Below are 21,367 nucleotides of genomic sequence, written 5' to 3'. Positions count from 1 at the left end.
GCAGTTGGATTTTCTAAATTTTGTTGGGGGCGGGGATTTAGGCTAAAGTTAGGACAGTTCTCAGTAACTGAAGTAACCGTTGATTCAAAGATAGTGGTGAAGTCAAGTTCATAGACAAAAAATAGGCACAGTTGAAGTATTGAAGAGCAAAATCTAAAATCTTTTAAAAGTTGCATGAAATGTAATTAGACATTGGATATAACTGCTGGTGAGAACTTCTTTAAGCAAATGTAAAGTACTGAATTCAAAAGCTGCTGCACATTGGAAAATGTAACTGGCCATAGTTGTGTGGGAATCTGTCTTGTACCAAGAAACAGAAAATACTTGCTAAAGAATCACTTGTTTTACAGAGTCATTGTGCTAGTTCTGTCATCCTTCTACATGGGCTTAAAAATAATTGCTTTGGAGCAGCGCCTAGCCTCACTAGGAGCATTGCCAGAATACCACGCACATCACAAAGAGTAAGTATTCACATTCAGTTGGCCAAGCAGTTTATTTGCTCAGCTTTTGTAATTGAACAATTAAATGGTTAAGCCAGAGTGACTAAATTTGGTCGGTAATGACCAATGGGCTGTTTTGACCACTCTTCACTGGTATAATTTTAATTGGAAACCCACTGATACTTAATGTTGAAAATAGTGCTAGTGGTTATTTCCAGCACCTTGTTTTCAGAAGAGCTCAAAGTGACCTATCCACAAATGTATACATTGAGAAATCATGTTCTGATTGGAGAATTTTTCAGACAAACTCAATTTTTGAAATGGTGTATTCTTAAAAGCTTAGCAGGCAACGTGCTAATATTGCAGCTACAGAAAACACACTCCTGCCAAAACTGCTACATCTCAGACTTTTCCAATCAACACTAATAAAAGCTAAAATGCTTAGTGTGTAAATATACCACCTGGTGTTATTGAGCCATACAAATCAGGAAGAATTGTGCTGAGTTAGCCAATCTCAGGGAGGGCTGCTGTGTAACCATATAATTATATTCCTGGGTTTGAGCTTATGACTGCTCTCCAGTGATCCACGTCTGTGTGTGATGGCTTAAGTGATTTTTATTTTTCTCCCCCATCCTTACCCGCCCCCAACCGTAATTGAATGTAGCTTCACACATGGAGTGGTCTGTTTGGCAAGGTGCTGGTGGGAGGACTGCTGATGCCTGTGGAACCATACATCAGCATGAGTTGCCATCTAGCTTGAGAAGGAAATCTAAAATATGTAGTGTGAAGCAATTGGCTTCAATTCAATAAACGAGTTTTATTCACATACGTAGCAAATGTGCTCTGAGCACATACCAGTAGCACAGAGAATTTTTTGCCCTTTCGCACACCAAGGCACACTTGCCCATTATGACTACGCGCACTGACATACATTTGTCCAATGCCTCATTACATGCCTTTAAGTGCATAAACAGCCTCAACCCTTGCAATCTCTAAACTTCTCCAACTATCCCCCCTCCAAGCTCTCCATTACTGACTCCAGCCTCTTATGCACCCCTGATGATGAAGAGGAGTTTTTTGCCTAGGAATCAACTTGAAATGGCTATATTTGTATGTTTTGGTTGGCTTATCCTGGGGAAAAGGCATCTTTCAATTCTCAATGCTCAGTAAGCTAGTAATTGCCAATAGTTTTCCCCTGTTAGGCATAACAGACTCTGAAGAGCTAGCTCACATACAGTAATGGATTTGTGGGCTGGCACAGTAGTGAGTATTAGTTTTAAAATGAATATTTTGTGAAATTACTTTTTAACTGTAATCTGTTAAGTATGATTGATCTAAAGCCCCTGCCACTACTAAAAATGCAAGCACTGTGTCCTTATTAAAATAAAAGGGATTTATCTTGACTGGTATGAAAAGCTTTCCCTGCACCATGTTGATAGCAAATTTTGTACAGAGCTTAGATTTTTTCATGAGCAACAATTTCTGTTTTGGGGCAATAAAGGGATTGCACATGGTTCCATTATGTTGGCTATATTTTATATCCTTAGTGAACCACAGCAATTGGTTTATTGATATTTGTAGAGCTGAATGGATGGGAGTGGATTTAAGCTGCTCAGGTTGATGTCCTATTAAACCTTTGGTCTTCAGTTATGATTGCTTTGCTTTATTAATTAAACAATGAATTTCATTGCACCTACTTTCTTCTGATTTTGTACAGTTCCTTCACTCAGCATGACATGGGATTACAGTTCCATGTTAATACAGATGTGATCTATGATGAATTGTCAGAAAATCTTGCAAAATTGGAAAAGGTGAGCATTAATTTATTCAAATACCTATAAATAAAAACATACTGCAGCAGATTAGGCATTGATTTTTTTTTTTAATTTTCCTGGTATCTGGGTGTCGCTGGCAAAGCCAGCATTTATTGCCCATCCCTAGTTGCCCTTGAGAAGGTGGTGGTGAGCCACCTTCTTGAACCGCTGCAGTTTGTGTGGTGAAAGTACTCCCACAGTGCTGTTGTTGAGGGAGTTCCAGAATTTTGACCCAGTGACTATGAAGGAACGGCGATATATTTCCAAGTCAGGATGGTGTCTGACTTGGAGGGTAACTTGCAGGTGGTGGTGTTCCCATGCACCTGCTGACTTGTCCTTCTAGGTGGTAGAGGTCGCGGGTTTGGGAGGTGCTGTCAAAAAAGCCTTGGCAAGTTGCTGCAGTGCATCTTCTGGATGGTACACACTGCAGCCACGGTGTGCTGGTGGTGCAGGGAGTGAATGTTTAAGGTGGTGGATGGGGTTCCAATCAAGCGGGCTGCTTTGTCATGAATGGTGTTGAGCTTCTTGTGTGTTGTTGGAGCTGCACTCATCCAGGCAAGTGGAGAGTATTCCATCACACTCCTGACTTCTGCCTTGTAGATGATGGAAAGGCTTTGGGGAGTCAGGAGGTGAGTCACTCACTGCAGAATACCTAGACTCTGACCTGCTCTTGTTGCCATAGTATTTATGTGGCTGGTCCAGTTAAGTTTCTGGTCAATGGTGGACCCCCCCCCCCCCCCCCCAGGATGATGTTGATGGGGGATTCAGCGATGGTAATGCCATTGAATGTCACAGGGCGGTGGTTAGACTCTCTCATTGAAGATCATCGTTGCCTAGCACTTGTGTGGTGTGAATGTTACTTGCCATTTATCAGCCCAAGCCTGAATGTCATCCAGGTCTTGTTACATTCAGGCATGGACTGCTTCATGATTTGAGGAGTTGCGAATGGAACTGAACACTGCAATGATCAGCGAACATCCGCATTTCTGACCTTATGATTGCGGGAATGTCATTGATGAAGTAGCTGAAGACGGTTGGGCCTAGGACACTGCCCTGAGGAACTCCTGCAGCAATGTCCTGGGGCTGAGATGATTGACCTCGGACAACCACAACCATCTTCCTTTGTATTAGGTATGACTCCAGCCAGTGGAGTGTTTTCCCCCTGATTCTCATTGACTTCAATTTTACTAGGGCTCCTTGATGCCGCACTCAGTCAAATGCTGCCTTGATGTCCAGGGCAGTCACGTTCACCTCATCGCTGGAATTCAGCTCTTTTGTCCATGTTTGGACCAAGGCTGTAATGAGGTCTGGAGCGAAGTGGTCTTGGCGGAACCCAAACTGAGCATCGGTGAGCAGGTTATTGGTAAGTAAGTGCTGCTTGATAGCACTGTCAACAACACCTTCCATCACTTTGCTGATGATTGAGAGTAGATTGACTGGCCGGATTGGATTTGTCCTGCTTTTTGTGGACACGACATACCTGGGCAGTTTTCCACATTGTTGATGCCAGTGTTGTAGCTGTACTGGAACAGCTTGGCTAGAGACATGATTCTCTGACTATATAAGCTGTGTCTTTATGCATTTCTCCACTTCACCTGAAGAAGGAGCAGCGCTCCGAAAGCTTGTGATTTCAAATAAAGCTGTTGGACTATAACCTGGTGTTGTGTGACTTCTTACAGCTTGGCTAGAGGCACGGCTGATTCTGGAGCACAATTCTTCAGCATGACAGCCGGATGTTGTCAGGGCCTTTGCTGTATCCAATGTGCTCAGCCATTTCTTGATGTCACATGAAGTGAATCGAATTAGCTGAAGACTGGCTTCTGTGATGGTGGGGACCTGAGGAGGAGGCTGATATGGATCATCCACTGCTTATTATGCTTATTATAATTGGTGCTTTTAAATCTACAATACATTAACTCCAAGAATGTTGCTTTTTTGTAAAGATGACATCTTGGATGGCTGATGTTTAGTGTGGGATGTGATATATTTGTGGTCTGTGTACAGCCAGGACAGCAGCGAGGTAGCATGCAAGCTTAGTGTGCCTGCAGCACAGGGAGGTGGAGGGAATCGGCCAGGGTGCCAACTTCTCCTGGAAAATGGACATTGGACACAATAGGATTAAACTTTACTGCAAATACGCTGCTGGCATCAGCTAAATTAAATACTCTGCCACAAGTTATGGAGCAGGGGAGGAGAGATTGCACAGGATGCCAGAGTTTGTAGATGTAAAGGACACAAGACTGGGAAAGGTTGCAGAGGTAGAATGCGTTGGGTTGTAGAGGGATTTGTAGATGAAGAAGAGGATTTAAAATTCAAAATGCTGTTGTTGTGGGTTCAATCGTAAACTGCAGACAGCACCTGTCACCTATTACGATGTCAGGGAAATTAAATACCCAATTATAGATGGCTATTGTGATGTACCAACTTGCTGCCAGTGCCGGTAAAACTATACGCCACATAAGGCATTGCCTTCCGGAGTGGAGGACAAAGAAAATCGTGGGGAAGCAAGATGAGAAACACCTAACCATCAATACAATGTAAATACAAGTTACTTTATTTGACTAATTCATCCAAATACTAGGGTGGGTTTCTTCGAAGAATTTTTGAGGAGTTAGCGTTGGCTGTTCATAAAGGCTAATCTAATCTTGGCAATGCATAGCCCTGTAAACCAACAGAATATTTATTGGGGGTGATTTTTACAATCGAGCTCCAGCATGGAATTAACTCCTGGAGAGCATATCTCTGGAAAATCATACTATTCAAGAAAGGCGGAGAGAGAAAACAGGGAACTTCTTGGCCAGTTAGCCTGACATCAGAATCTATCATTTTCCCCACTACTATCATTAGGGACGTGGTAACCGGGCACTTAGAAAATCATAATATGATTCGGCAGAGTCAACACTGTTTTATGAATGTTTAACAAATCTATTAGCTTTTTGAGGGTGTAACTAGAAGTGTAGATGAGGTGGAACCAGTGGATGTGGTATATTTGTATTTTCAAAAGGTATCCAATAAGGTGCCACACAAGAGGTTGTTGCACAAGATCAGGGCTCAAGGGATTGTGGATAATACATTGCAGCAATGACTACACTTCAAAAATGTACTTCATTGGCTGTAAAGCATTTTGGGACGTCTGGTAGTCGTGAAAGGCGCTATATAAATGCAAGTCTATCTTTTTAATACATTAGCTTGGATTGAGGATTGGTTAATGGACAGAAAATCAAGTAGGAATGAACAGGTAATTTTTGGGTTGGCAGGTTGTAACTAGTGGGGTGCTGCAGGTATCAGTGTAAATAGCTGAGGCCCAAGCAATCTATCAATGACCTAGATGAGGGGACCAAGTGTAATGTATCCAAGTTTGCTGACTGTTCAAAACTAGGTTGGGAAGTAAGCTGTGAGGAGGATGCAAAGAGGCTGCAAAGGGATATAGACAGGTTAAGTGAGTGGGCAAGAAGGTGGCAGATGGAGTATAATGTGAGGAAGTGTGAAATTATCCACTTTGGTAGTAAGAATAGAAAAGCAGAATATTTTTTAAAATATAAGAGACTATTAAATGTTGGTATTCAGAAAGATTTGTGTGTCCATGTACACGAATCACAGAAAGTTAACGTGCAGGAAGAGCAATCAATTAGGAAGGCAAATCATATGTTAACCCTTCTTGCAAGGTTGGAGTACAAGAGTAAGGAAGTCTTGCTGCAATTATATAGGGCTTTGGTGAGACCACATCTAGAGTACTGTATGCAGTTTTGGTCTCCTTGCCTTAGGAGGTGCAATGAAGGTTCAATAGATTGATTCCTGGGAAGAGGAGTCGCCTATGAGGAGAGAATGAGTAGAATGGGCCTATATTCTCTGGAGTTTAGAAGAATGAAAGGTGAGCTCATTAAAACATATAAAATTCTTAAAGTGCTTGATGAGGTAGATGCTTGGCAGCTGTTTCCCCTGGCTGGAGAGCGTAGAACTAGGGGGCATAGTCTCAGGATAAGGGGTCGCCCATTTAGAACTGAGATGAGGTGTAATTTCTTCACTCGGCGGGTTGTGAATCTTTGGAATTTTCTACCCCAGAGGGCTGTGGATGCTCAGTTATTGAACATATTCAATACTGAGATCAATAGATTTTTGGACACCAAAGGAATCAAGGGATAGGGTGCAAAAGTGGGGATGATGTAGAAGATCAACCTGATTTTATTGAATGGCGGCGCAAGCTCTAGGGTCCGTACTCTTGCTCCTGTTTCTTATGTTCTTTGGGAATGCTAGATCTCCGAACCACCCCTATTTTTTCTTCAGCTATTTAAAAAAAGAAAATGTTGTTACTAAGTGTCTGCACAAACCTTAGTGTCTGTGTATATCTTCTCCCCCCCATCTCCACAAAACTAATCACATAGATGCCAATAAGCAACCTTGTTTAACAACAGTATAGCACCTTTTAACACAAAACAGATTCTGACCCTTCGAGGGAGAGGTGAGACATGAAAAGACATTTTAAAGGTGGAGCGGTAGAGAGCCTGAAGGGTTTGGCAAGGGAGTTCCAGAGAATAGAGCCACGTGGACTGAAGGCTCTGCCACAAGTTATGGGGCAGGGGAGGAGAGACTGCACAGCATGCCAGAGTCTGCAGATGTAATGGGGCACAAGACTGGGAAAGGTTGCAGAGGTAGAATGGGTTGGTGTGGTAGAGAGATTTATAGATGAGGAAGAGGATTTAAAATTCAAAATGCCTTTTTTGTGGGTTCAATCATAAACTGCAGATAACACCTGTCCCCCATTACAATGTCAGGGAAACAAATTATGAGAATAATGGGACTGTTGTGTAAATGAGCATATTGTGCCTCTATTTTCTTTAAAATTAAATGAAGGAAAAAGGATATTCATGAGTATTAAGTGAATAATGACCAGACGGATCACTCTTGTCTTCTGAATTCAATTTAGAGTCATAGGGCAGGATTTTCATTGGGCCGTGGAGGCATGTGGGGGGTTAAAATCTCTCAATCGGGGGGCACAAACCCATCCCGCCTCCATGTCAGTTTCAAAGGAGGCGGATACCCGACCTGTGCTGGGACCCGCCTCCCTGAGGCGGGAAGGGGATTAGTGCCAATTAACTGCCTGTAATGAAATCTGTTTGTCTTGATCCTGTATTCGTTTTGCACTCATGTATATTACCCTCCCCCACTGTGTATAGTTTCACTTCCTCTTTCCCGACTAACCTGGGAGGTTCCAGGTCTTGGCTCCGCCCCTGACTTCTCTTACATAAAGATCCCAGGATCTGTATGACTCATTCCTGTGAACTAGTCGGCATGTTGAGATGTTGGCTCTGATCTTAGTGATTAAAAGCCAACTTGTTTAAGTCTATAACTTCTAGTTTTGTGGTTATTGAAGGCCCATCAATTTTAATCACTAAAGAATACTAGGATGGATCGACTCCTAAAACCAGAGCATCTGGACTTGGATCCACATTCTGCTGAAGCATCAAATCAATTTGGACACTGGCTCAAATGCTTCGAACTCTTCGCGGGCGCCTCATCCGCTAGCGAGGTAGATAAACTGAGTCTACTGACTACTCGCGTAAGTCATCGGATTTATTCGTTCATCCGGGACGCCACCTCTTACACGGAGGCCATCACTATCCTGAAGGCCCAATACCAGAGGCTGGTAAACGAAGTGTACGCCAGACATCTGCTGGCTACACGCAGGCAGCAACCAGAGGAATCAATGGACGATTTCTTACAGGGCCTAAAGGACCTGGTCCGGGACTGCAACTGCAAGGCCGTGACGGCCAATGCGTACTCTGACGAATTGGTCTGCGATCCCTTCATCACGGGCCTCAAATCGAATTATATCCAGCAGAGACTGCTGGAGAAGGAGGTCCTGGACTTAAAAAAGGCAGTGGCCACTGCGCGATCGCTGGACGTGGCCCAGAAAAACTCTGACTCTTATTCTTCCGGCCATGCGGCCCTCACCGCCTCGTGCGCGCCGAGGGGGCCGCCATCTTGGAATCAGCCATCTTCCCCATCCAGGTCTCAGACCAGCTCTACGCCGCCGGAGTCCCCACACAGAAGTTCACCCAGGAGTCCTACTACAGCGGCAATGTCTCGAGGCCCGAAATGCTACTTCTGCGGCCAGGCCAAGCACCCCAGACAACGATGCCCGGCGAAGGACGCTACATGCTTCAAATGTAAGAAAAAGGGGCATTTTAGCAAAGTCTGCAGGGGGAATCCGATTTCCAACTCCGTCACCGCCTCGTGCGTGCCGTGCCGGCCGCCACCTTGGGATCCGCCATCTTTTCCCGACTCAACGGCCGCCCAGGGCCCAACAGTGGCTTCGATCATGGTGGATCAATCCAGGCCACACCCGTTGACAAAATCCATGATGGACATACAGGTAAACGGGAATTTAACGAAATGTTTAATTGACTGTGGGAGTACCGAGAGTTTTATCCACCCTAGCCCGGTACGGCGGCACTCCTTAACGGTAACCCCTACACGGAGCAGAATTGCTATGGCTGCTAAGCCCCACACTTCGGACATTTTGGGCTACTGTGTGGTAACACTGACTGTAAAAGGCACGGACTACAAGGATTTTAAACTCCTCGTGATGCCGGAACTCTGTGTTAATGTAATCTTGGGCCTGGACTTCCAGTGCCACCACGAAAGTGTCACGCTAGCATATGGCGGGTCCCAGCCACCACTCACAGCCTGTGGCCTATCAACCTTAAAAATCAGCCTGCCCTCTTTATTCGCTAATCTCGCTCCGAACTGTAGGCCCATAGCGACCAAAAGTAGACGGTACAGTCTGGAAGACAGACACTTTATCGAGGCGGAAGTGGACAGACTCCTGCGGGAAGGCATTATTGAATGCAGTACCAGCCCGTGGCGTGCCCAAGTAGTCATAGTTAAAAATAGCGAAAAGAAACGGATGGTAATTGACTACAGCCAGACTGTTAATATTTATACCCAGCTGGACGCCTACCCTTTACCCCGCATATCAGAAATGGTCAACCAGATTGCGCAATACCGAGTCTTCTCGACTATCGACCTCAAATCCGCGTATCACCAGCTCCCCATTAGAACGGAGGACCGTCCATACACCGCCTTCGAGGCGAACGGGCGCCTCTACCATTTTCTCAGAGTGCCCTTCGGGGTAACAAATGGGGTCTCGGTCTTCCAACGTGAGATGGACCGCATGGTTGACGAGAATAAACTACAAGCTACCTACCCCTATCTGGACAATGTCACTATCTGCGGGCACAACCAGCAAGACCACGATCTAAATCTTGCGAGATTTTTAAAAACTGCCCTAAAGCTGAATCTAACCTACAACTAAGACAAATGTGTCTTCAACACAACCCGTCTCTGTATCCTCGGCTGTGTGGTGGAAGATGGGGTAATTGGACCGGACCCTGACCGATTACGCCCCCTAAAGGAACTGCCCTTGCCACACAATCCCAAAGCTTTAAAAAGGTGCCTGGGATTTTTTTCGTATTATGCCCAATGGGTGCCCAATTACTCTGATAAGGCCCGACCCCTCATTAAATCGACGTCCTTCCCACTATCAGCTGAAGCTCAGGAGGCTTTCACCAGTATTAGACAGGGCATTGAAAAGGCTGCAGTGTGTGCAGTGGACGAATGCATTCCCTCTCAAGTCGAAAGTGATGCGTCAGACTTTGCCTTAGCTGCGACCCTCAATCAGGCTGGGAGACCTGTGGCCTTCTTCTCCCGAACCCTTCAGGGACCTGAAATCAGGCACTCTTCTGTCGAGAAGGAGGCACAGGCTATAGTGGAGGCAGTGCGGCACTGGAGACACTACCTAGCCGGCAAATGTTTCACCCTGCTCACCGACCAGCGGTCGGTGGCTTTCATGTTTAATAACAAACAAAGGGGGAAAATCAAGAATGACAAAATACTCCGGTGGAGGATCGAACTATCCACGTTCGACTATGATATTATGTATAGGCCGGGAGCCCTTAATGAACCCCCAGATGCCCTATCGCGGGGAATGTGTGCCAGCATTCATACGGACAAATTACAGGGTCTCCACAATGACCTCTCACCCAGGGGTCACCCGACTATACTATTTTATAAAGTCCCGCAATCTGCCCCACTCCATCGAGGAGGTCAGGGCAATGACCAGAGCCTGCCGCATCTGTGCGGAATGCAAGCCTCGTTTCTACAGGCCTGACCGTGCACACCTTATCAAAGCCACACGGCCATTCGAGCGCCTAAGTCTGGACTTCAAGGGACCCCTTCCCTCTGCCGACCGTAACGTATACTTCCTCAATATCATTGATGAATATTCCCGCTTCCCCTTCGCCATTCCCTGCCCAGACATGACCAGTGCCACGGTCATCAAGTGTCTCTGTAATCTATTCTGCATGTTTGGCATGCCGAACTACATACACAGCGATAGGGGGACGTCATTCATGAGTGACGAGCTGCACCAGTCCTTGCTCTCGAAGGGGATAGCCACTAGCAGAACCACTAGCTACAACCCCCGAGGTAATGGGCAAGTGGAAAGGGAGAATGCTACTGTTTGGAAGGCTGTCACGTTAGCCTTAAAGTCAAAAGGCCTTCCGACCTCCCGCTGGCAGGAAGTCCTCCCAGACGTGCTCCACTCCATAAGGTCTCTGTTATGTACTGCCACTAACGCTACCCCTCACGAAAAGATGTTCGTTTTCCCCCGGAAATCCACCTCGGGCATATCTCTACCCGCGTGGCTGACGTCTCCGGGGACAGTACTATTGCGGAAGCACGTGAGAGGCCATAAAACGGACCCCCTTGTGGAAAAGGTACAGCTCCTCCATGCAGACCCTCAGTACGCCTATATCGAATACTCTGACGGGCGAGAGGACACTGTTTCCATAAAAGACCTCGCTCCCTCGGGGAGCGGAGAGAACGATGGGAGACTACCCGATGAAGACCTACACTACAAAGAGACAGGACGCCCAGAGGTATCAATACCCAACTTTAACCTGGAGGACACTGCAGATAACCTGGAAGACACTGCGGCGGCCCGGACAGCGGAGAAACCAGAATCCACTCCCCTAGGGGCACCCCAACCGGCTTTGTGCCGATCACTGAGAACTGCAAAACCTCCTGACAGACTCACTTATACCAACTTTTAAGAAACATCACCCCGATGGACTAAATCTATAGAAGGGGTGAATGTAATGAAATCTGTTTGTCTTGATCCTGTATTCGTTTTGCACTCATGTATATTACCCTCCCCCACTGTGTATAGTTTCACTTCCTCTTTCCCGACTAACCTGGGAGGTTCCAGGTCTTGGCTCTGCCCCTGACTTCTCTTACATAAAGATCCCAGGATCTGTATGACTCATTCCTGTGAACCAGTCGGCGTGTTGAGATGTTAGCTCTGATCTTAGTGATTAAAAGCCAACTTGTTTAAGTCTATAACTTCTAGTTTTGTGGTTATTGAAGGCCCATCACTGCCTGTTAACAGGCAGTTAACAGGCAGTTTTTAGCCTAATCCCTATTTTTATTCCTGATGTGTGGGATTCCCGACAGCTCCAAACCACACCAAGTTAGTGTTCAGGTGAGTGATGGGTGCATGAGTGAAGAGGTAAGTGTGTTTGGTGTGTGTAAAGTGTTTTTAAAAAGTTTTACTTAACCTTTTACAGCCTTCCTTCCTTCAGGTCTCGGGAGTCCCTCATCTCACCGGCACAGAAAGTGGAATGGCCGTGAGCTGTCAAAAGTTGCAGCATTCAGCTTTCTGTTCTGGAGAAATCTCTAAATCAGCCTGAGAGGAAGGAATTAACTTAGTGTACAGATTGTCAGTGTTTGACAGCTTCAAAATTGGCCTGCTGGGCGGGCTCAACAAGGTCAATCAAGTGAAAATCATATGGGTTGGCTGCAACTCGATGGAGTCGGGACTACAATCCCGAAAGTTGTAGTCCCGCCTCCTACACGCCTCCAGAATCAAAATCCAGCCCATAGAGCTATACAGCACAGAAAGAGGCCCTTCGGCCAATCGTGTCCGCGCCGGCCATCAAGCCCTATCTATTCTAATCCCATTTTCCAGCACTTGGTCCGTAGCCTTGTATGCTGTGGCATTTCAAGTGCTCATCTAAATGCTTCTTGAATGTTGAGGGTTCCTGCCTCTACCACCCTTTCAGGCAGTGAGTTCCAGATTCCAACCACCCTCTGGGTGAAAAAGTTTTTCCTCAAATCCCCTCTAAACCTCCTGCCCCTTACCTTGAAACTATGCCCCCTGGTTATTGACCCTCTACTAAGGGGGAAAAGTTCCTTTCTATCTACCCTATCTATGTCCCTCATAATTTTGTACACCTCAATTAGGTCCCCCCTCCGCCTTCTCTGTTCTAAGGAAAACAACCCCAGCCTGTTCAGTCTCTCTTCATAGCTGAAGTGCTCCAGCCCAGGTAACATCCTGGTGAATCTCCTCTGCACCCTCTCCAATGCAATCACATCCCTCCTATAGGGCAGCGACCAGAACTGCACACAGTATTCCAGCTGTGGTCTACCTAGCATTTTGTACAGCTCCATCATAATCTCCCTGCTCTTGCTTTCAATGCCTCGGCTAATGAAAGCAAGTATCCCATATGCCTTTTTAACCACCTTATCCACCTGTCCTGCTGCCTTCAGGGATCTATGTACATGCACACCAAGGTCCCTCTAATCCTCTGTCCTTCCTAGGGTCCTACCATTCATTGTGTATTCCCTTGCCTTGTTAGTCCTCCCAAAATGCATCACCTCACACTTTTCAGGGTTAAATTCCATTTGCCACTGTTCTGCCCATCTAACCAACCCGTCTATCGTCCTGTAGCCTGAGGCTTCCCTCCTCGCTATTTACCACCCCACCAATTTATGTGTCATCTGTGAACTTACTGATCATACCTCCTACATTCATATCTAAATCATTAATGTACACTACAAACAGCAAAGGACCCAGCACCGATCCCTGTGCTACACCACTGGACACAGGCTTCCAGTCACAAAAACAACCTTCGACCATCACCCTCTGCCTCCTGCCACTAAGCCGATTTTGGATCCAATGTGCCACGTTGCCCTGGATTCCCATGGGCTCTTGCCTTCTTGACCAGTCTCCCATGCGGGACATTGTCAGAAGCCTTACTGAAGTCCATGTAGACCACATCAACTGCACTACCCTCATCCACACACCTAGTCACCCCCTCAAAAAATTCAATCAGATTGGTCAGACATGATCTCCCCCTGACAAAGCCATACTGATTATCATTGATTATCCTTGCCTCTCCAAGTGGAGACTAATTCTGTCCCTCAGAATTTTTTCCAATAATTTCCCTACAACTGATGTTAGGCTCACTGGCCTGTAATTCCCTGGTTTATCCCTATTACCCTTGAATAATGGTACTACGTTAGCTGTTCTCCAGTCCTCTGGCACCTCCCCAGTGGCCAGAGAGGTTCTGAAAATTTGTGTCGGAGCCCCTGCAATCTCCTCCCTTGCCTCACGCAGCAGCCTGGGATACATCTTGTCTGGGCCTGGGGATTTATCCACTTTTAAGCCCGCTAAAACCGTTAGTACCTCCTCCCTCTCAATACTAATTTGTTCAAGTATATCACAATCCCCCTGCCTGATTTCTATGCCTACATCGTCCTTCTCCATAGTGAACACAGATGCAAAATATTCATTTAAAACCTCACCTACATCTTCTGGCTCTACACACAGATTGCCACTTTGGTCCCTAATGGGCCCTACTCTTTTCCTGGTTAGCCTCTTGCCCTTAATATACTTATAAAACACCATGGGACTTTCCTTTATTTTGCCTGCCAGTGTTTTTTCATGCCCCCTCTTCGCTCTCATTTCTTTTTTACGTACCCCTCTGCACTTTCTATACTCCTCAAGGGCTTCCACTGTTTTTAGTCCTTTGTATCTGCCAAAAGCCTCCCTTTTTTTCCTAATCCATTCTCGTATATCCCTTGACATCCAGGGTTCCCTGGGCTTGTTGGTCCCTTTGCGGGAACATGTTGGTGTTGTACTCTCTTTCCTTTCTGAAAGACTCCCACTGCTCTGATGTGGATTTTCCTACTGTGGTAAACCACTGTTATTGTTGTTCACCGTTGTTGTTGTTGTTGCACACTGTTGTATCTGTGCATGCCTCAGCTGGCTCTGCCCCTGGCTCCACCCACATGCCCAGGTATAAAGGTGACTGCTCTGCAGCCCCCTGACTTCTTGGAAACCAGTCAACCACGAGAGGCATGCTCTGTTCTTTGTTAATAAAAGCCTTTTAGTTACTCTCCTAACTCTCCGTCTTTTATGAGTAATTGATAGCGCATCACCTACAAGTAGCTGATCCCAGCCCACTTTGGCCAGATCCTGCCTTTTCATATTAAAATTGTCCTTCCCCCCAATTTAGAACCTTTATTTCCGGTCCATCTTTGTCCTTTTCCACGATTACCTTAAATCTCACTGAATTATGGTCACTGTCACCAAAATGCTCTCCTACTAACACTTCTACCACTTGCCCAGCTACATTCCCTAGAATTAGGTCCAGTACCGCTCCCTCTCTTGTAGGACTTTCTACATGCTGGCTCAAAAAGCTCTCCTGGATGCACTTTAAGAATTCCGCACCCTCTAAGCCTTTCACACTCTGACTATCCCAGTTAATATTGGGGAAGTTGAAATCTCCTACTATTATTACCCTATTATTTCTACACTTCTGAGATTTGCCTACACATCTGTTGCTCTATCTCTCCCTGACTGTTTGGGGGCCTATAGTACACTCCCAGCAAAGTGCTTGCTCCCTTTTTGTTTTTAAGTCTACCCATACGGCCTCATTAGAGGAACCTGCTAAGATATCATCCCTCCTTACAGCAGTAATTGCCTCCTTGATTAATATTGCGACACCCCCTCTTTTACACCCCCCCCCCCCCCCGTCTCGCCTGAAGATTCTATACCCGGAATATTGAGCTGCCAGTCCTGCCCCTCCCTCAACCATGTGTCTGTGATAGCAACAATATCATACTCCCATGTGTTCATCAACACCTTCAATTCATCTGCCTTACTCACAAGACTTCTTGCATTAAAATAAATGCCATCCAGCCTTGCCATACTCCCTTGTGCCGTTACATATTTGCTCTGCCTTCCAGGCTGACTTGTTTTTTCCTCTATATTTGGCTGTGCATCACCCCCTACTATAGCCCCACTCCGTATCCCATCCCCCTGCCAAGTTAGTTTAAACCCCCCCCCCCAATGGTATTAGCAAACTTCCCTGCAAGGATGTTGGTCCCGTTCCGGTTCAGGTGCAACCCGTCTGACTTGTACAGGTCCCACCTTCCCCAGAAGCAGACCCAGTGATCCAGGAAACTAAAGCCCTCCCTCCTGCACCAACTCTTTAGCCACACATTCATCTGCTCTATCCTCCTATTCCTATACTCACTAGCACGTGGCACCAGGAGTAATCCAGAGATTACAACCTTTGAGGTCCTGCTTTTTAATCTGCTACCTAGCTCCCTATATCCTTAATGTAATTTTCTGTTGACATGGACCACTGTAAAAACAACGATTAGTCACTTCCCAAATGTGCCAGAATTTCCTTCTGTACATAGATTTCTCAAATTTTGTATCTTCACTTTCAGATACAGAAGAATCTGCAAAAGCTTCTAGAAGGAACTGAATGAGGCGCCCTACTTTTGATCATCAGTACATTTTGTGCCCGCCAAGGTCATAAGTCTCTGGAATGTAATGTGAACTCTGCAGGATAGAGTCTAGGATTGTCTAAGCTTCAATCCTGTATTTAACAGAATTATACGTGGCCTTTTTAAGAAAATATGCAAGTAATCTTCCAGTATCTACGCAATAAAGCATTCCACTGATCAGCAAATCCTTTATCTAGAATTTAACTTCACATTTTTGGAAAATAGTAAGGGGATTTTTAGTCTGCCACCTAGAATATGTATGTTACAAGAAATCTACTTTTTAGAAGTAGTCTAGTCATTGGTTATAAAGCACTCCAGAATCTAAAAGTTATTAGAATATTTTGTATAAAGCATATGTTGACCATGTGCATTATCCTCTTGCCCAGTGGTCTGAGATGCCTCTGCCAAGTTAGAAATTGTTTGACTTTAGTGTGGTATTTTCAAAGAACATGGGGTAGGTTTTCATCTTTAGTGCTTGAGCACAGCGCAGAGGTGATCTCACCCCTGAAATGGAGTCCAACAGATGTCCTTCCATTAAATTAATTGGCAAGAAAATTGGGCAGGCACAGTTACAGGCATGCAATCCTCCCTGCCCAATTTCCGTTTCTGCACTGTGGCCAGACAATGGTTTACCCAGGGGCTAAGGATGAAAATCTACCCCACTGTATCTGACCGGCAGGGGATTGCAGTTGAGTATGACTTAAGCACCATAAATATGTTCTTGTACTGAGTGAATTTACAACTGTTTGCAATCAGATACTATTTATATAAAATGTAATTAAGTGTTCTTTTAAAACCATTTCTATGAAATGATTTCTCACTTGAAATTTTGTGAATAAAATTATAGCACATTAAAAGAATTTATACTGTTGTTTCTAGAGGTAGGTAAAGTGGGCACTGCAGAAATTATGTTTCATGTGGGTCATATTTAAACTATCACTGATTCTGTTTTGGAAAATTAAGGTGCTGTATACATTGAATCAGAGATGATTTTTACATGTAACCCTTTTGTGGGTATGAAATGACTCGACCCTTTTTAGGTTCATTTCTTGTGGTGTGATATCTTTATTTGTATATAAATTCTAGCTTTTACATGATGTAGATATAAAAAGCCTTCACGTCTAAAGGTTTAGACAATGTTGTACTTCTGTTGATTCCAACAACTGCCAACAGCAACTTACATTTCTTTAGCGCTCTTCATCTACAGGCAAACATTTCTGACCATTTTCCAAGGTGGTGGATGCTGTGTAGGAGAGAGAACAAGAGGGATTAGGAGAGGGTAATAGCACAGTTGATGAATTAAGCTTTTGGGTGAAAAAAGGAAGTGATGAGGTGGAGATACTGAGAGAGGGGATTCAAAAGCAGTGGCATAGGTGAAGAATGGCTGCTGACAATGGAGCAGAAATGGGGAATGAGGAGTAGGTTGGAATCGAAGAGCAGAGGGACATACAGCTGGAGGAGATCCTAGAGATAGAGTGGAGCAAAACATTAGGTGTTGAACCAGTGCAATCTCCATGCTGTGAGTGTGGTAGAGGTCCGATTGGTATGTTGGAACTCGGGTGAGAGAACAATTACAAGACAAATGCACATTCCTGGATTTTGATAGGAAGGAAGTAATAAGTTAGAGTTGTTTGTTTTTGAGGAATGGTTGATCATGGTTTTGAAACAATGTAGGATCCATGCCAGAGGTTAGGGATGGATTGATGTTGACAATCATGGCTTTGAGGAAGGGAAGCTGGGTGGTCAGGAGCTGGGGTGGAAAGGGATTAAGGGAGAGGTTGAACTTCACGTTTATGGGAACAGTTGGCGATCTCTCCCCGTGAATACAAAAAATTGATTTAACTGTTCATTTATCTTAATTGGTATTTGTGGGATCTTGTGTGCAAATTAGTTGCTGTGATTGTATTTTTTTTAAACAATTGAATATGAAGAGCTTTGCAATGTGGTGAGATACCATATAAATGCAAGTCTGTTCTTCTCAGCAACAAACTTTGATTTCCAGCCCCAATTTTTCCTTTGAGCTTTGTTAGGAAATTTTTGCATCCCAACCTTTTTTCATGTCCAGTTAAATATCCAAGCAATTTTAACCTGGGAAGACCGCTGTCTCAATTTTGAATTTGATTTTTTTTCAAATATGTTCCAGTCTAGCCTTTTTATAAGTAGTTCTACAAAGGTAAACTAGGAAATGGTTTTTTGTCCCTTTTTCATATTGAAGCAGCCAAAAGATACTTTGGAGGTGAAGGGAAGTCGAGATTTTAAGGAAGTATGTAACTAAACAGGCACTGTACTTTAATCATAGGGTCCTCCCAAAGAAGTTATAATCTCACTAAAAGGTGAATATTAGTGAAATGAAGATTTCTGAGCAATGAGAAATTAGCTTTATTTTTGCTTGCAATTTCTGTAGCACATACTGCCCCTATCTGAATTTCTGTTAAATCTGAAGATAACTCCCTAGTTCTTGCTGTAACCAAATGTTAGTCCAGATTTGTTACCAAACTTAACTAGAAATTATAATCCATGTCTAAATTGCATCCATCAAACTGTTTGCTTTGCCTACAGAGCCCTAAATCATTAATTGCCTTTTTTTTAGTTTTAATCTGTTCCAATCTTGCAACTTGGTTATTAGTCTTTGCTGAGTTGAATGGGACATTACCATAGTATCATCTACATAAGGAAAGCCTAATTTCAAAATGAGTAACCCCAACATAAGCATAAGGCTGTAGTAAATGATTCAAATCATTTGTTCAAGTTTTTGGTTTTAAAAATACAATTTTTGATTTAAAAAATACAATTTCTGTTTTTGAACTGACTAGAGTATCCTTGACAACATCTCATTAATGAGCAGTTAATGTTAGTTGTTGACTCACTTTCTGCCAGGCAGCAATGCGGATCACTATTAGGATTATATTTGTGTTCAGGGACAGGTGTTTGACTGAAGAATGCCTGATTAGGAAATAGCACACTTTCATTAATTACTATTAACAGAAATTCTACAATGAGAAAATGGAAGGACAGAACCATCTGTTGGCACACATTCCTGTGCAAGACACACTTGGCTGTACTAAAGGTGTGTGTTATCAAACACCTGTTAATACCATCTGTTTAAAATAACTCCTAGGCATACTCATTAACATTCAATAAGCATCTTTTTGTCAAGTTCAAAATGTAAAGTGTAATTATTTTTAAAAAAAGCTTAGTCTCTTTCCTGAACATTTTTTAATGTTAAGTTCTCATATTAGACTTGACAATCAAATTTACAGTGCCTGAGTGGAATTATCCCATTTTGCATTGACTTACTTCAGGCCCCTTTTTATGAGGTAGGACTGTAGGGAGAATTAATTTGGCAGTTGATCTAAGTTGTAGATTACTGCCTCTAATTAGTTCTAAGAAGGCACCAAGCCCATAGGTGATTTCCATTTTAATGAAAGAACAGACATTTACAAAACTCAGTTGAATGTGGGATCCAGACTGAGATTGGGTATGCTTCATTCTTAGTTTGTATCTGTAAATGAGGCTTAAGCAATCTGCATTGTGAAGGAGGCTGGGCCATTTAGGTATACTGACACAAAATGTCACATCTTGACACCTTTTTGAGCAAATACTGAATCCAAGATCTTGTATTCGGGGCAGCACGGTGGCATAGTGGTTAGCACTGTTGCCTCACAGCGCCAGGGACCCGGGTTCAAATCTGGCCTCGGGTGACTGTGTGGAGTTTGCACATTCTCCCCGTGTTTGCGTGGGTTTCCTCCGGGTGCTCCGGTTTCCTCCCACAGTCCAAAGATGTGCGGGTTAGGTTGATTGGCCATGATAAAAAAATTGGCCCTTAGTGTTAGGGGGGGATTAAATACGTGGGGTTACGGGGATAGGGCTTGGGTGATCAGCCATGATCTCGTTGAATGGCGGAGCAGGCTCGAAGGGCCGAATGGCCTACTCCTGCTCCTAGTTTCTATGTATAGGTAATAAAAGCAAAAAATGCTGGAAATACTCAGCAGGTCAGGCAGCATCTGTGGAGGGAGAAACAGAGTTAATGTTTCAGATCGATCATCAACCTGAAACGTTAGCTCTGTTTCTCTCTCCACAGATACTGCCTGACCTGAGTATTTCCAGCATTTTCTGTTTTTATTTTAGATCTCCAGCATCTGCCATGTTTTGCTTTTGTATCTTGTATAGGCCCTTTTATTTGTAGAAATCCTTTACACAGCAGTACAAATATGCATACATTCATTCCTGAAGGTTTGTGTTTCTATCCACCAGTATTCAGCTCTCATTATAGCTTTTAAGATAATGGATTCCACTGAGAATTTCTGGTTCCTTGGAGCCTACACTCTCTAATAATTCATTTTTATGGTAAGTTCTAATGATTGTAACACTTCTGAGGTTTTCTTGCAGACACTGTGTTCAGTTTCATGAAATCCAATACAGATTGAAGTTGCTAGAAAATATAGAAAAATGTCAGACTGACTGCTTTGATCTTTGTAACTAAAGTTTGTGTGCTGCTACCAGAACAAATCCTATAAAAGATGCATAAGAAAGCACAGTTTTGTAATGTTTCAAACAAAATCACTGAAACTAGCATCCTCTGTATCCCATGAGCTGTGCTTTAGTTTGCTTTGTTTTATAAAAATACTATATTGGATTGGGTAATTTCATTTTATTTTATATTTGCATGTGATTTCTATAAGAAGAATGAGATCTACTTTGTGCCGATTGAGCGTGGTCAAAGCTTCGATGCTGGGGATGTTGGCCTGAGCAAGAACACTGACGTTGGTGCGCCTATCCTGCCAATGGATTTGCAGGATCTTGCGGAGGCAGAGTTGGTCGTACCTCTCCAGTGCTTTGAGGTGCCTGCTGTACATGGTCCATGTCGCTGAAGCATACAGCAGGGCGGGTATCACTGCTTCTCTGTAGACCATGAGCTTAGTGCCGGGTTTGAAGTCCTGGTCTTCAAACACTCTCTTCCTTAGATGACCGAAGGCTGTACTGGCACACTGAAGGCGTTGTTGGACTTCGTCGTCGACGTCTGCCCTTGTTGACAGTAGGCTCCCGAGGTATGCAAAGTGGTCCATGTTGTCCAAGGCTCTGATGGACGGGTCACATTGTCCGCATGCCCGATAGGAGACTCCCAAAACAAGCGCTCTACTCGGAGCTCCGGCATGGCAAGAGAGCCCTAGGTGGGCAGAGGAAACGCTTCAAGGACACCCTCAAAGCCTCCTTGAAAAAGTGTAACATCCCCACTGACACCTGGGAATCCCTGGCCCAAGACCGCACAAAGTGGAGGAGAAGCATCCAGGAAGGCGCCGAACACCTCGACTCTCTTCGCCGGGAGCAAGCGGAAGCCAAGCACAGGCAGCGCAAGGAGCACACGTCAACCCAAGCACCCCACCCACCCGCCCCTTCAACCACCATCTGCCCCACCTGTGACAGAGACTGTAGGTCCCGCACCTGCGAACTCTTTTTTAATGTGGAAGCAAG

At 44.5% G+C, this 21,367-nt stretch overlaps 1 protein-coding gene across 7 annotated transcripts in view; it reads left to right on the top strand.

The window, feature by feature from the left end:
- Positions 1-20,531, top strand: part of gramd2b (GRAM domain containing 2B) — a 221,390-nt gene extending 200,859 nt beyond the window's left edge. For 6 of the 7 annotated variants that reach the window (XM_085986504.1, XM_085986485.1, XM_085986495.1 and 3 more), the window contains 3 exons: positions 351-461; positions 2,158-2,251; positions 15,836-20,531. In XM_085986504.1, the coding sequence (XP_085842630.1) occupies positions 351-461; positions 2,158-2,251; positions 15,836-15,877 (247 nt within the window). In that variant the 3' untranslated portion in view covers positions 15,878-20,531. The remainder of the gene's footprint in view (positions 1-350; positions 462-2,157; positions 2,252-15,835) is intronic. The other variant, XM_085986541.1, reaches the window with a different exon arrangement.
- Positions 20,532-21,367: the final 836 nt, after the last annotated feature.

Source organism: Somniosus microcephalus, chromosome 1 (genome assembly GCF_052327205.1).
Source record: "Somniosus microcephalus isolate GS21.2 chromosome 1, FLI_Smic_1.0, whole genome shotgun sequence".
Taxonomy (NCBI): domain Eukaryota; kingdom Metazoa; phylum Chordata; class Chondrichthyes; order Squaliformes; family Somniosidae; genus Somniosus; species Somniosus microcephalus.
The sequence above is the reverse complement of the archived record's forward strand: the minus strand, read 5'-3'. Positions and strand labels throughout refer to the sequence as shown.